General features: G+C 45.4%; 1 protein-coding gene across 2 annotated transcripts in view; it reads left to right on the forward strand.

Moving 5' to 3' along the window:
* The window catches only part of LGALSL (galectin like), a 38435-nt gene extending 25645 nt beyond the window's left edge, over positions 1–12790 (forward strand). For both annotated transcript variants that reach the window (XM_069955083.1, XM_069955084.1), the window contains 3 exons: positions 2825–2913; positions 4606–4780; positions 9931–12790. In XM_069955083.1, the coding sequence (XP_069811184.1) occupies positions 2825–2913; positions 4606–4780; positions 9931–10074 (408 nt within the window). In that variant the 3' untranslated portion in view covers positions 10075–12790. The remainder of the gene's footprint in view (positions 1–2824; positions 2914–4605; positions 4781–9930) is intronic.
* The last annotated feature ends 775 nt before the right edge of the window (positions 12791–13565 follow it).

The raw sequence follows: 13565 nt of genomic DNA on the forward strand, positions 1-13565 counted from the left end.
CCTGCGGCGTACTCACCTCCAGCTGTCCCCATCTTGTGTATCCAGCTCCTGTGCAGACCGATGTGTCTCTGATCCTGCGGCGTACTCACCTCCAGCTGCCTCCATCTTGTGTATCCAGCTCCCGTGCAGACCTATGTGTCTCTGATCCTGCGGCGTACTCACCTCCAGCTGCCCCCATCTTGTGTATCCAGCTCCCATGCAGATCTATGTGTCTCTGATCCTGCGGCATACTCACCTCCATCTGTCCCCATCTTGTGTATCCAGCTCCTGTGCAGACCGATGTGTCTCTGATGCTGCGGCATACTCACCTCCAGCTGCCTCCATCTTGTGTATCCAGCTCCCGTGCAGACCTATGTGTCTCTGATCCTGCGGCGTACTCACCTCTAGCTGCCCCCATCTTGTGTATCCAGCTCCCGTGCAGACCTATGTGTCTCTGATCCTGCGGCGTACTCACCTCCAGCTGCCTCCATCTTGTGTATCCAGCTCCCGTGCAGACCTATGTGTCTCTGATCCTGCGGCGTACTCACCTCCAGCTGCCTCCATCTTGTGTATCCAGCTCCTGTGCAGAACGATGTGTCTCTGATCCTGCGGCGTACTCACCTCCAGCTGCCCCCATCTTGTGTATCCAGCTCCTGTGCAGACCTATGTGTCTCTGATCCTGCGGCGTACTCACCTCCAGCTGCCCCCATCTTGTGTATCCAGCTCCTGTGCAGACCTATGTGTCTCTGATCCTGCGGCGTACTCACCTCCAGCTGTCCCCATCTTGTGTATCCAGCTCCTGTGCAGACCTATGTGTCTCTTATCCTGCGGCGTACTCACCTCTAGCTGCCCCCATCTTGCTAGTTTAGCAAGAACTCTGAAACAGAAGAAAGTATGACTGCAGAATCAGGCTGCATGGTGTTCAGTTTCTAGGGAGACATCTAAGAATGCATAGGAGCTGTGGACACAAAACGGGAGGAAGTCCCTAATAAAGACGAAGTGCAGAGTTGTTTTATTATTGTGGATGCATTGAAGCATCGGTTGCAGTGGTGGACGCCAGCTTTAAAGGGATAGTTCACCCCCAAAATTTCTCTTTCAAATCAACTGATGCCAGAAAGTGCCAGAGATTTGCAATTTACATCTATTAAAAAATCCCCAGTCTTCCAGTACTTATCAGCTGCTGTATGCTCTGTAGGAAGTGGTGTATTCTCTCCAGTCTGACACAGTGCTCTCTGCTGCCACCTCTGTCCTTGTCAGGAACTGTCCAGAGTAGCAGCAAATCCCCATAGAAAACCTCTCCTGCTCTGGACAGTTCCTGACATGGACAGAGGTGGCAGCAGAGAGCACTGTGTCAGACTGGAGAGAATACACCACTTCCTGCAGGACATACAGCAGCTGATAAGTACTGTAAGACATGAGAATTTTTGGTGAACAACCGCTTTAGCGTTTTCGCTGTGTTCCGAGTGGAAATAGCAATAATGGCTGTGTGTAAATGCTCCCAATTACAGGAGCCATTGACTAAGAAAGTGGTTCAACCTGCTACAAATATTCTCTGTAATGGGGGGGGGGGGGGAGTGTACAGCCCTGTCCTGTAAGGTCGCTCTTACCTATAAAACAGAGGAACAAGTGATGGCTTTCATTTATGTGCTGTAAAAGATGAAAAACAGCAGAGCCTAAATACCCGGTACGAGAATATCTACATGTATAATTATAGCTGCAGGCCTGTAATTATAGTGACTGCAGCCTGACCCTATAATCACTGTATGCAGACAGGACATATACAGGCTCCGGGCCTCCTCCTAGACTCCACACCATGATGGATGCCTGGGTCCCATCGTCTGCAGCTCTGACTGGTGTAGAACTACAACTCCCAGCATGCTCTGGCAGCCGCAGACATGGCAGTGGTTTTGCAGCATCTGGAGAGACGCAGGTTTATGACATTTCATCATTGCAGTTAACGCCGTCCAATACTCTGCCAAAAGTGGATGAATCCTGATTTCCATTATTCTCTTATACATTTATTATGTCAGAGTGTGAACGCGGTCTAAAGAGATTGCAAGTAGATTCCGGAATAATAGGAATAAGCCGTGTCTCCAAGGAACGCTTCATTTCCTGAAATGTTGTGTGTCTTTCTCTCTTTATTTATATTTACATATGTTAGTATCCTTCTTTCTCTCTATGTTAGTATCCTTCTCTCTCTCTATGTTAGTATCCTTCTCTCTCTATGTTAGTATCCTTCTCTCTCTCTATGTTAGTATCCTTCTCTCTCTATGTTAGTATCCTTCTCTCTCTATGTTAGTATCCTTCTCTCTCTCTATGTTAGTATCCTTCTCTCTCTCTATGTTAGTATCCTTCTCTCTCTATGTTAGTATCCTTCTCTCTCTCTATGTTAGTATCCTTCTCTCTCTCTATGTTAGTATCCTTCTTTCTCTCTATGTTAGTATCCTTCTTTCTCTCTATGTTAGTATCCTTCTCTCTCTCTATGTTAGTATCCTTCTCTCTCTCTATGTTAGTATCCTTCTCTCTCTCTATGTTAGTATCCTTCTCTCTCTCTATGTTAGTATCCTTCTTTCTCTCTATGTTAGTATCCTTCTCTCTCTCTATGTTAGTATCCTTCTTTCTCTCTATGTTAGTATCCTTCTTTCTCTCTATGTTAGTATCCTTCTCTCTATGTTAGTATCCTTCTCTCTCTATGTTAGTATCCTTCTCTCTCTCTATGTTAGTATCCTTCTTTCTCTCTATGTTAGTATCCTTCTTTCTCTCTATGTTAGTATCCTTCTCTCTCTATGTTAGTATCCTTCTTTAACCAGACTCATTATTATTATTATTATTATTATTATTGCAGACAGTCCCGTTCTGTGGTCACATTAAAAATGGCATGAGACCGGGGAAGAAGATCCTCATAATGGGAATCGTCGGCATGAACCCAGAGAGGTGAGAACACATTGTCAGATGTCTTATATTGATCTGTTGCCTTCCTGCTGTACCTGTGGAGAGTGACAAGCAGCACTCAGCGGGCTGGTATAGGGTGCCATTTCCTCATTCTGTTACTATAGATGTGAGAATATATATATATATATATATATATATATATATATGTATTATTATTTTTCCTAGATCCAGCAAACCTCAATGAATACCACCCAAATAGAGGCCAAAACAACACACATTTGGCCTATTTTGGGTATTGGGGCTCTACCTGTTCTGGCATGGATGGTAAACATGCAATGCTAGATGTAGTGTCTAATGCGCCTGACCACCAGTCCCTGTTTAGACTGGACGAAGCCCCAGAGATATTGTCTCTATTGATCCTACCATAGAGCAGTTGATAAGTTCTGTACTTGGGCACAGTACACACCCAGCTTCTGTAACAAACACTAATACAGCCCTTTGTGGGAGTGTTATAGATGATCATGATACCTATAGTAGTATTGATTATAACAGATCTGTCATTTATTAGTGAAGAGATATTTAAAGGGAATCTGTCACTAGGTTTATTCCGCGTTAAATGAGGGCAGTATAAACTAGTGACAGAAATGCTGAACAGATCAGTGTATTACTTACATCATTCTGTTCAGCCGTTCTCCTAATAAGCCGGAGAATAGGATTCTTGCCACACCCCTCCCCCTGCCCTCCAGCTGCTGATTGACAGGTGACTGCCTATACAAAGCATGGAATGATAGCTGCCAATCAGCAGTTCGTGGGCGGAGTCTAAATATCCAGGACTACTGGGCTCATGCACATAATGGAGAGGACTACTTATTGTCCATGTTATTCAGGAGGAGATCTGGGAATGATACATCATTCTGTTCATCTTCTCTGTCACTAGTTTATAATACCCTGAGATAGGGCAGGATAAACCTACTGACAGAGTCTCTTTAAATAAATAAATAAAAGAAAAAACAGCAAATTGGTGACCATGTAATGTCTCCTTCATCACCACACATGTGTCAGGATTGCGCCGAGCTGTACCGGTTTGGAGAAGACGTTGGGTTGACACCTGCGCTACCCATAGGATGCTTCTGCATGGAGGAAAGCATGACCGGACTAGACCAGGAGTAGATGCTGCTCATTCCTGAGATTTCTCTATGGACTCCCCTGGGGGGACATTTTTTTAAATGAAATTTCTTTATTTCATGGTACAAAAAGTTTTTATTAAAAAAAGGAAAAGGTTACAGTCATTGATGGGATTTAAAAACCCACAAAAGGGAAAAGAAATTAAAGGGTTAGTTCACAAAAAAATTCTTTCAAATCAACTGGTTTCAGAAAGTTATATAGATTTATAATTTACTTCTATTTAAAAATCTCCAGTCTTCCCTTACTTATCAGCTACTGTATGTCCTGCAGGAAGCGGTGTTTTCTGTCCAGTCTGAAGAGCAGGAGAGGTTTTCTGCTGCTCTGGACAGTTCCTGACATGGACAGAGGTGGCAGCAGAGAGCACTGTGTCAGACTGGAAAGATTACAATTTGAACAAACTCTATTTTGGACTATACATCTGTGTTCCGTGATGGCGGGATACTCCGCATCCACTTGTTTTATTGATTATTTTTTTGGTCATTTTTCTCTTTCTTGCCCATCTGGCCGGCAGACATCTCAAATATTTTCTTTTTTTTTTTTTTTTTTTAGTTTTGACATCCAGCTGACATGTGGCGACTCAGAAGATCCAGCGGACGTGGCCATAGAGATAAAAGCAGAGTTCACGGATAAGCAGCTGCTCAGGAACGCCTGTGTATCTGGAGAGTGGGGGGAGGAGGAATCTGCGATCCCTTATTTCCCATTTATTGCTGATCAGCCGTTCAGGGTAAGTGATGATGCTCTGCACACTGCACATGTTCCTGTATCTTCCTGTGTGCTGGGTTCTCATCTGCGCCAGGAGTTCTCTTCAGGGTCTCCATCACTGATTCTGCTTCAGGGACAGCTGGCTGATCGTGGGGGTATGACTGATGGGCTAACCTGTGATCCTGAGAACGGGTCCCCTGGATCCTCAGTCACAATATCAGTCAGAGCGCCAACCATCAGCCGGTGATCTCTGATCCTGTATGTGGCGGACTTCACCGTCCATAGACTTGCTACATAGACTTTCTTCTTATTGATGTAACAGCCTCATCACTATAATGTAACATGTATGTAGAGCAGGGGTGGGGAACCTTTTCCATGTCGAGGGCCGGTCGGGCCTTAATAAAATCATTGGAGGGCCGCACTCAATGTTATACCGTGCGCGGCAGTTAGTAGCGGGGGTTTGCAGCACCCGAACAAGGCAAAGTATTGTTCCCCTAATGCCCCTGCTATTGTAGTTAACCCTCTGTGATGCCCCTTGTACCTGATTTGAATCCTCAGTCATGTCCCTGGTAGCCTAGTTAACTCCTCAGTCATGTCCCTGGTAGCCTAGTTAACTCCTCAGTCATGTCCCTGGTAGCCTAGTTAACCCCTCAGTCATGTCCCTGGTAGCCTAGTTAACTCCTCAGTCATGTCCCTGGTAGCCTAGTTAACTCCTCAGTCATGTCCCTGGTGGCCTAGTTAACCCCTCAGTCATGTCCCTGGTAGCCTAGTTAACTCCTCAGTCATGTCCCTTGTGGCCTAGTTAACCCCCTCAGTCATGTCCCTGGTGGCCTAGTTAACTCCTCAGTCATGTCCCTCGTGGCCTAGTTAACCCCCTCAGTCATGTCCCTGGTGGCCTAGTTAACTCCTCAGTCATGTCCCTCGTGGCCTAGTTAACCCCCCCAGTGATGTCCCTGGTAGCCTAGTTAACTCCTCAGTCATGTCCCTGGTGGCCTAGTTAACTCCTCAGTCATGTCCCTGGTGGCCTAGTTAACTCCTCAGTCATGTCCCTGGTGGCCTAGTTAACTCCTCAGTCATGTCCCTGGTAGCCTAGTTAACTCCTCAGTCATGTCCCTGGTGGCCTAGTTAACCCCTCAGTCATGTCCCTGGTAGCCTAGTTAACTCCTCAGTCATGTCCCTGGTGGCATAGTTAACCCCTCAGTCATGTCCCTGGTAGCCTAGTTAACTCCTCAGTTATGTCCCTGGTGGCCTAGTTAACCCCCCCAGTCATGTCCCTGGTAGCCTAGTTAACTCCTCAGTCATGTCCCTGGTGGCCTAGTTAACCCCCCCAGTCATGTCCCTGGTAGCCTAGTTAACCCCCCAGTCATGTCCCTGGTAGCCTAGTTAACCCCCCAGTCATGTCCCTGGTGGCCTAGTTAACCCCCCAGTCATGTCCCTGGTAGCCTAGTTAACCCCCCAGTCATGTCCCTGGTGGCCTAGTTAACCCCCCAGTCATGTCCCTGGTGGCCTAGTTAACCCCCCAGTCATGTCCCTGGTGGCCTAGTTAACCCCCCAGTCATGTCCCTTGTGGCCTAGTTAACCCCCCAGTCATGTCCCTGGTAGCCTAGTTAACCCCCAGTGTCTGCCCCAAATGAAAAAAATAAACATCACACTCACCTTTCCTCCGCTCCCACGCTGTCCAGGTCCTCTTCTCCCTCCTCTCTTCTGTGCTGGTCTTCTCCTGCAGGCGGCGCGCGATGAAATGACGTCATCGCGCGCGGCCCGCAGGAGTCAGAAGACGTGCGCCGCTCTGCGCCGCGCTGGTGAGGCAGGAGCCGGCATACAACACATCTTCCTGTGTCTGTGCCAGCTCCTGCCTCACCAGCGCGGCGCACGTCACAGGAGGGCAGGAGTCAGAAGATGTGCACCGCTCTGAGGGGAAGGAGCCGGCACTCACAGCATCCTCCTGGCAGCTGTCACAGACACAGGAGGATGCCGTGTGTGTTAGCTCCTTCTCCTCCAGAGCGGCGCATGTCACAGGGGAGCCGCGGGCCACATCCGGAGGTGTCAGGGGCCGGATGCGGCCCGCGGGCCGGAGGTTCCCCACCCCTGATGTAGAGGGTGTATGACGTGGGATGTAAGCTCCTTTTTGTGGATTTGCCTGTATTATAAGATTAGAGCTACGATAAGATGGGAAAACAGAAGGGAGGGAAAATAAAGGTGAACACCAACCTGCATCAATTCACCATACACATAATATTACGATTTACGGGTAATTCCCTAATAAATTGTCAGAAATTGTTTGAGATTTTAAGAAATTGATGCAGAAAGTATATTGGAAGACTGTGTAACGTAATGATACGCTGAATAAGCCGCACTGACTGACCATCAACTGGGACTAGAAATGCACATTTGTATTGTGTTCTATACACTGTATGTGATATATATATGCAGGACTTTTTGTAGATGATGATAAGAGTTGTTGAAAGTTTGATGGCATTTAGCAGGTTCTGCCTGTGGGGATGATGACATCATGGAGATGACCTCACCCTGCGCACAAATCTCACTCATTTACCAGCCTTTCCTCCTGCACTGATCTCACCCCAGGCACTGCCAACGCCAGACAGAAAGAAAGAAACGTTTGCTCACTTGCCACTTTACGCCATCTAGTAACCTTCATTCTGCCCCACAATAAATGCCAACCCTCACACTGCTTGCTGATACCATCTATGTTTTCCAACTTATGCAACAAATACATTATTAGTATTAGTATGATTATTATTTATTACCCTTTTTTATATTGTGTCTACCTGTGATCATAATAATGACAGCACTGACATTAGAAATTAAGCAGCACTGCAGCGCTACAGCCTGCTAGGGCTGGAAAGTAAGAAAATAAAAAAAATTCCCTTATGCAGACCAGCAATGGGACTCTGATCCACCCTGGTTTCTGTATTTATGTACCCTGTAGAACCAATGTTGTGCTGATGACACGCTCTCCCTGTTCTTCCGACAACGCGCTCTCCCTCTTCTGCCAATGGCATGCTTTCCCTGTTCTGCTGATGATGTGCTCTCCCTGTTCTCCTGCTGGCCACATGCTTTTCCTGTTCTTCTGACAGCATGCTCTCCCTATTATGCCATTGGCATGCCCTCCCTGTTCTGCCACCAGCGTGCTCTCCAAGTTCTGTTGACTGTGTGCTCTCCCTGTTCTGTTGACGGTGTGCTGGCCCTGCACTTTCCTTGTTCTGTCCATGTTGTGCTCTCCTTGTTCTCCTGCTGGCCAAGTGCTCTTCCTGTTCTGTGGACGGTGTGCTCTCCCTGCTCTCTCGATGGCGTGCTCTCCTTATTTTGTTGAGAGTGTGCTCTCCCTGCACATCCTGCTGGCCATGTGCTCTCCCTGCTCTGTTGATGGCGTGCTCTCCCTATTTTGTTGACTGTGTGCTCTCCCTGTTCTGACGATGATGTGCTCTCCCTGTTATCCTGCTGGCCATGTGCTCTCCCTGCTCTGTCGACAGTGTTCTCTCCCTGATCTGATGATGTTGTGCTCTCCCTGCTCTGTTGACGGTGTTCTCTCCCTGATCTGACGATGGTGCGCTCTCCCTGCTATCCTGCTGGCCATGTACTCTCCCTGCTCTGTCGATTCAGTGCTCTCCCTGATCTGATGATGTTGTGCTGTCTCTGCTATCCTGCTGGCCATGTGCTCTCCCTGCTCTGTTGACGGTGTTCTCTCCCTGATCTGACGATGGTGCGCTCTCCCTGCTATCCTGCTGGCCATGTACTCTCCCTGCTCTGTCGATTCTGTGCTCTCCCTTATCTGACAATGTTGTGCTCTCCCTGTTCTGCTGTCCGTGTACTTTCCTTATTCTCGATGATTCCCGGCAGTGAATTCAGCATGTCACCAGGAGAGCAGGAGAGGTGTGTCATCAATAAATAACCTCATCCATTGGGGGGGATCAGAGCGAGGAGAGGTGAGCATACCCTCTCGTATTTTCTGTACAGCCGAGCAGCCTGTAATTTGCCGCTTAACCACAGTATTTAGGTAATTTAGAAAGATTTTAATATTTCTTCCTAATTAGATCAGGATTCTATGGGCCTATACGCACAATTGTATTCGGGATCTGTAACACGCCTGATGATGCTGTTACCTGGTGGTTGTCCAGGACGGTGACATTGATGGCCGATCCCTCTACAAATAGCTACAACATTCCCTTCTATGAAATTAGATCCATAAAACAGGAGTAAATACAGGGACATCCCCTGAGTCATGAGGTCCCATCTTCTCTGCCTTTATAAACCCTACAGCTGGGGCCCGGATAGAGCGACGCTTCCACTCACGTCCCTGCCCTGACCTCTGTGGTATTCGCAGAATCCCGTACGAGTTTATAGACTTGTTTGATGCTTGTTAACTATGCTGCATGTCATTGTTTACAGTTGACCTATACTTAAAGGGGAAATCCAGTCAAAGTGATCCAACCTGAGCAGATTACTGTGTGCACCACTAATAAGATTCTAAGGCTCTTCTCTAACCATAATTTGCTGCCTGTTTTCCGTAGGGGCCCGGGAAATCTCCTGGAGTATTGGGTAAATTTAAACATAGAACTTTAAAGCGTTCCTGTCGTTTGGGAAAACTTTTGAAATGTCATAAAAAGAAGTCAAAAGTTTTGATTAGTCTGGGTCTGAGTGATCAGTCCTGTACCTATTGGGAGAACGAGCTGGGAGAAGAACGTGCTGCGGCGCATCCTCTCCTGCTCTGTGTAAGAAAAAAAGAGTTGGGCTCCATAGACTTACATTATGAGTCCGGCTCCTTTTTTCTTATACAGAGCGGTAGTGCAGTCTTCTGAACTGTATGGGACTTAACATTCAGACCCGGACCGATCAAAACTTTTGACTTCTTTCTAGATGTCTGTCCCAGTAGGGGGCGCTCACATATCACAGGTTATACCAGCCTCCCTTGAACAGTGCCACCTGGCAGGTTGCCCAAGACTAGAAAACCCATGGCTGTACCACCCCTGGCCATGACGCATCTGATGTCAGTGAGGTTACACAACTACACAACATGTAGACTAGCAGGAGATGGCCGCCATGTTCTTCTAATCTTAGCTCTGTCTGATCTTATTTGACTAGGTTTCCCCCTTTACATTCCAGTTTGCAGCATCTTGCTTTACTGACTGATGTTTTTGCCTCTCATTGTAGGTAGAGATTCTCTGCGAGCATCCGCGCTTCAGGGTATTTGTTGATGGACACCAGCTTTTTGACTTTTACCATCGTGTGGAGCTTCTCTCATCTATTGACACTGTTAAGATCCATGGGGATCTCCAGCTCACTAAACTCGGTTGAGGTCTTGGGAGGCGTCTGGTGTCACCAGTGGAGAAGGAGCCGACACTCCAGCAGCTGTGAGGCGACCGCCATCGCTCCCTCTGCAGTGATTTAGCATCATTTCTACGGGACTGCAGGACTACAGCGCCACCAATGGCTGAGCCTGGTTTTGCCATATCAGAGGTGGCTGTCTGTAAATCTAATTTTATCCACTTGGATTATTCTCTCCAGAACTCAGCAGCTCATTTTTTTTAAAGTTTCATGATTTTAGCCTTTTTGTTTTTCACTTGAAGGATATGGTGTTTTGGAGGTCACCTCTCATCTGTCCGTCATCTTCACCATTACCCATGCATGGCGCCCATGATAACGTCAATCAATAAAGGGAACATTGCTCTTGTGAATGTAGACGAAACATAAACCTTATATTTGGATTTTTATGTAGGTTTTTTTCCTCGCAGAGTAAAGTTACATTGCGGCTGACAATTTTATTGGAGATATGATGGTGTCTTCACATTAATGGTACACGCTCCATATGGGGCAGCAGGATCATCTCCTAAGGCTGGCTGCACACCACGTTTTTTTCATCTGTTGTGCAAAAAAAAAAAAAAACATGAAAAAACTGATGTATTTGTGTGCATCCTTTTTGATCCGTTTTTCCATTGACTTCCATTGTTGAAAAAAAAATTTGTAAGTTAAAAAAACTAATAGAAAAACGGATCAAAACGGATGCACACAAATGCTTCTGTTTTGCAGCTTTTTTTTTGTGTTGTTGCAAAAACAGAAAAACATAGTGTGAACCCAGCCTAAGCATAGTGCTATATCTACATGCAATAAGTTACATTCATACTGAAAAGCTTCTTCTATAACAGGGTCCGCACCTTGAGACTTTATCGCTGCACGTTTTGTGCAGACTATGCCAGTATTCATAAAGGTGCAAGGGTGACAAGTCCTTCAAATATAATATATATATATATATATCTAAAATATATCATTATATCTCCACTCAAAACCTTAGGGTTAAAGGGGTTATGGAGGATTAAAAACATAGCCCAAATAAAAGCGCCACCCCTGGGCTCAGGTTGTGTGTGGTATTACAACATGGAGGAAAGCAGCCATGTTCTTCTAATCCTAGATAACCACTTTAATGTTTCACCACCAGCATCCCTCCCGACACTCACCGTGAGTTCATGGAGACTGAGAAACAGTTGTGGGACAGGGTCCTCACCTCGTAGACGTGGTGTTCTTCTGTGGTTTTCTATTGCAGGCCCGATGGCCCTTTATTGGCATATGGGGGCTGTAAAGACTTATAGATAAACTGTTCCTGGGGGAAAAGAAACCCCCAGTGTTCTAATTCTATACAACATCTTTAAAACTTAGCGTCCCTGTTGCTTTAAAAAAAAACTTTTCAGACGAACTGGAGACACATGAAAGTTTTTGTTGGGTGTTCAGATCGCTGCTGAATTGCTGGCTCAATGTGTCCAATACCAATGATTTTTCACCAGGTTATATAGGTCAGAGTGTGGCACAGCCAGAGAGCCACAACTCCTCTTTGACACTAAGATTACTTATTTTTTGCTACATAGACAGATAAACTACAGGCACCATGTTGTATAAGATGCTGTCAGTATGTCAATAACTCAGTGCTGACAGATTCCCTTTAAATTTCCCATAGGCAAAAAGGGTGGTTGTGTTAACAGAGACATGGATTCCTAGGAGTTCCTCCATACTGTCAAAGTGTAAAGAGCTTCTGCAAACAGCACCTCCTGCTCTAAAGGATTTAGTGTGTATTACATAGCTGTACTTTCCTTTGGATGGACAGAGTGTAATACCACTTTACGCCTACAGGGGCCACTGCAGGACACGCTTCATGATCGCAGCCGATCAGCAGATTGTCTCAGCTACCATAAGATCGTCTCAATAGGAATACACCTGTACCTGCAGTCAGAAGCGAATCCTGAGGTTTTGAGTGGAGTTTATTATTTTTAATGTAAAATACTATTTATTGTGACTTCCCGTTTGTTGTAATAAAGTTTACATTTATATCCACACACAGGTCACCCCCATATACATAGACTCATACGTCACCATCCAATTGTTACGCATCAATTCCACCAGCCATGTCACCCACATCGTGTACTTCTCATGATTTTCAGGGTCGTTGGGCTTCATTACACAAACAAAAATAAAAAAAAAATTAAAAAATCAGCATTCGTACAAATAAAGAAGGTTTTATGTAAAAAAAAAAACAACAAAAAACATTGTTTCTGCACTGAAGTGAATTAGCATAGCACAATAATCTCTTTCTATATGGTCAGGGTATTTGCCTAGAATGTAGACTGTTTGTTTGCACAGTATATTGTCTTCACCTTTATGAGGCTTTCTTTGTCGCTTATTTATCCATTGTACGTAGCGGTAGAACGGCGAGCAATATCTTTCCTATTTTATTTTTTTTTTTTTAGGATAAAAAAAAACATCAGAGCAGGTTGAATGTACTCAAGCGTTTTCCGAGGATACAATCAGTCATCGGCATCTCATGTACTGCAGATATTTATAGATATTTTGGATAGACTCGGCCAGTCACTGTGGTCGAGGAATGTGATTTTCATGCTTTCTAAATTTTTGTATTGACTCACAAGTATTAAGACGATGTTGCCATTTTTTTTTTTGTAATTTGTTAAAAATTCTGACAGTGATTACGCAAAAAGTCTATTCTGAAAAATAAAAAAAAAATACTGAACATGGGGAATGATCCATGGAGAACGTTCCATAAGCGATGTCTTATTAGATGCAAATCCAGGCCGGGGACGGGATTGTGATATGCTTTTTAGTGTTGTTATGTGTGATTTGATGCAAGTGGTAATGTGGTTTTCAGAGGTCCATAATTATTAAAGGGGTACTCCTGCGAAAATCTTTTTCTTTCAAATCAACTGGTTTCATAAAGTAAGATAGATTTTTAATTTCGTTCTATTTAAAAATCTAAAGTCTTCCCATACTTATCAGCTGCTGTATGTCCTGCAGGAAGTGGTGTATTCTTTCCAGTCTGACACAGTGCTCTCTGCTGCCACCACTGTCCATGTCAGGAACTGTCCAGAGCAGCAGCAAATCCCCATAGAAAACCTCTCCTGCTCTGGACAATACCTGACATGGACAGAGGTGGCAGCAGAGAGCACTGTGTCAGACTGGACATCACTTACAGCAGCTGATTTTTTATATAGAAGTAAATTACAGATCTATATTACTTTCTGAAACCAGTAGCCTTTAAGAAACCATCAAACTTCTTCAGAACATCCCCATATACCTGCATGCTTGGCTAAGTAAGTGTGTGTTGTGATGGGGAGAGGAGAATAAGCTGTTGCCAGACTACAGATCCAACATGTCTTACGTTCCTTTCCCTTAAAGTGACTCTGTACCCACAATGAGACCCTGAATGACCCTGCAACCCCACTGACACAGGACCAAACCCCAAGGGCCCCCCCCAAACCCAGCAGGCGCCGCCGGTGGAGAAAGCCGCC

This window comes from Dendropsophus ebraccatus, chromosome 15, assembly GCF_027789765.1.
Source record: "Dendropsophus ebraccatus isolate aDenEbr1 chromosome 15, aDenEbr1.pat, whole genome shotgun sequence".
In the NCBI taxonomy this organism is placed as follows: domain Eukaryota; kingdom Metazoa; phylum Chordata; class Amphibia; order Anura; family Hylidae; genus Dendropsophus; species Dendropsophus ebraccatus.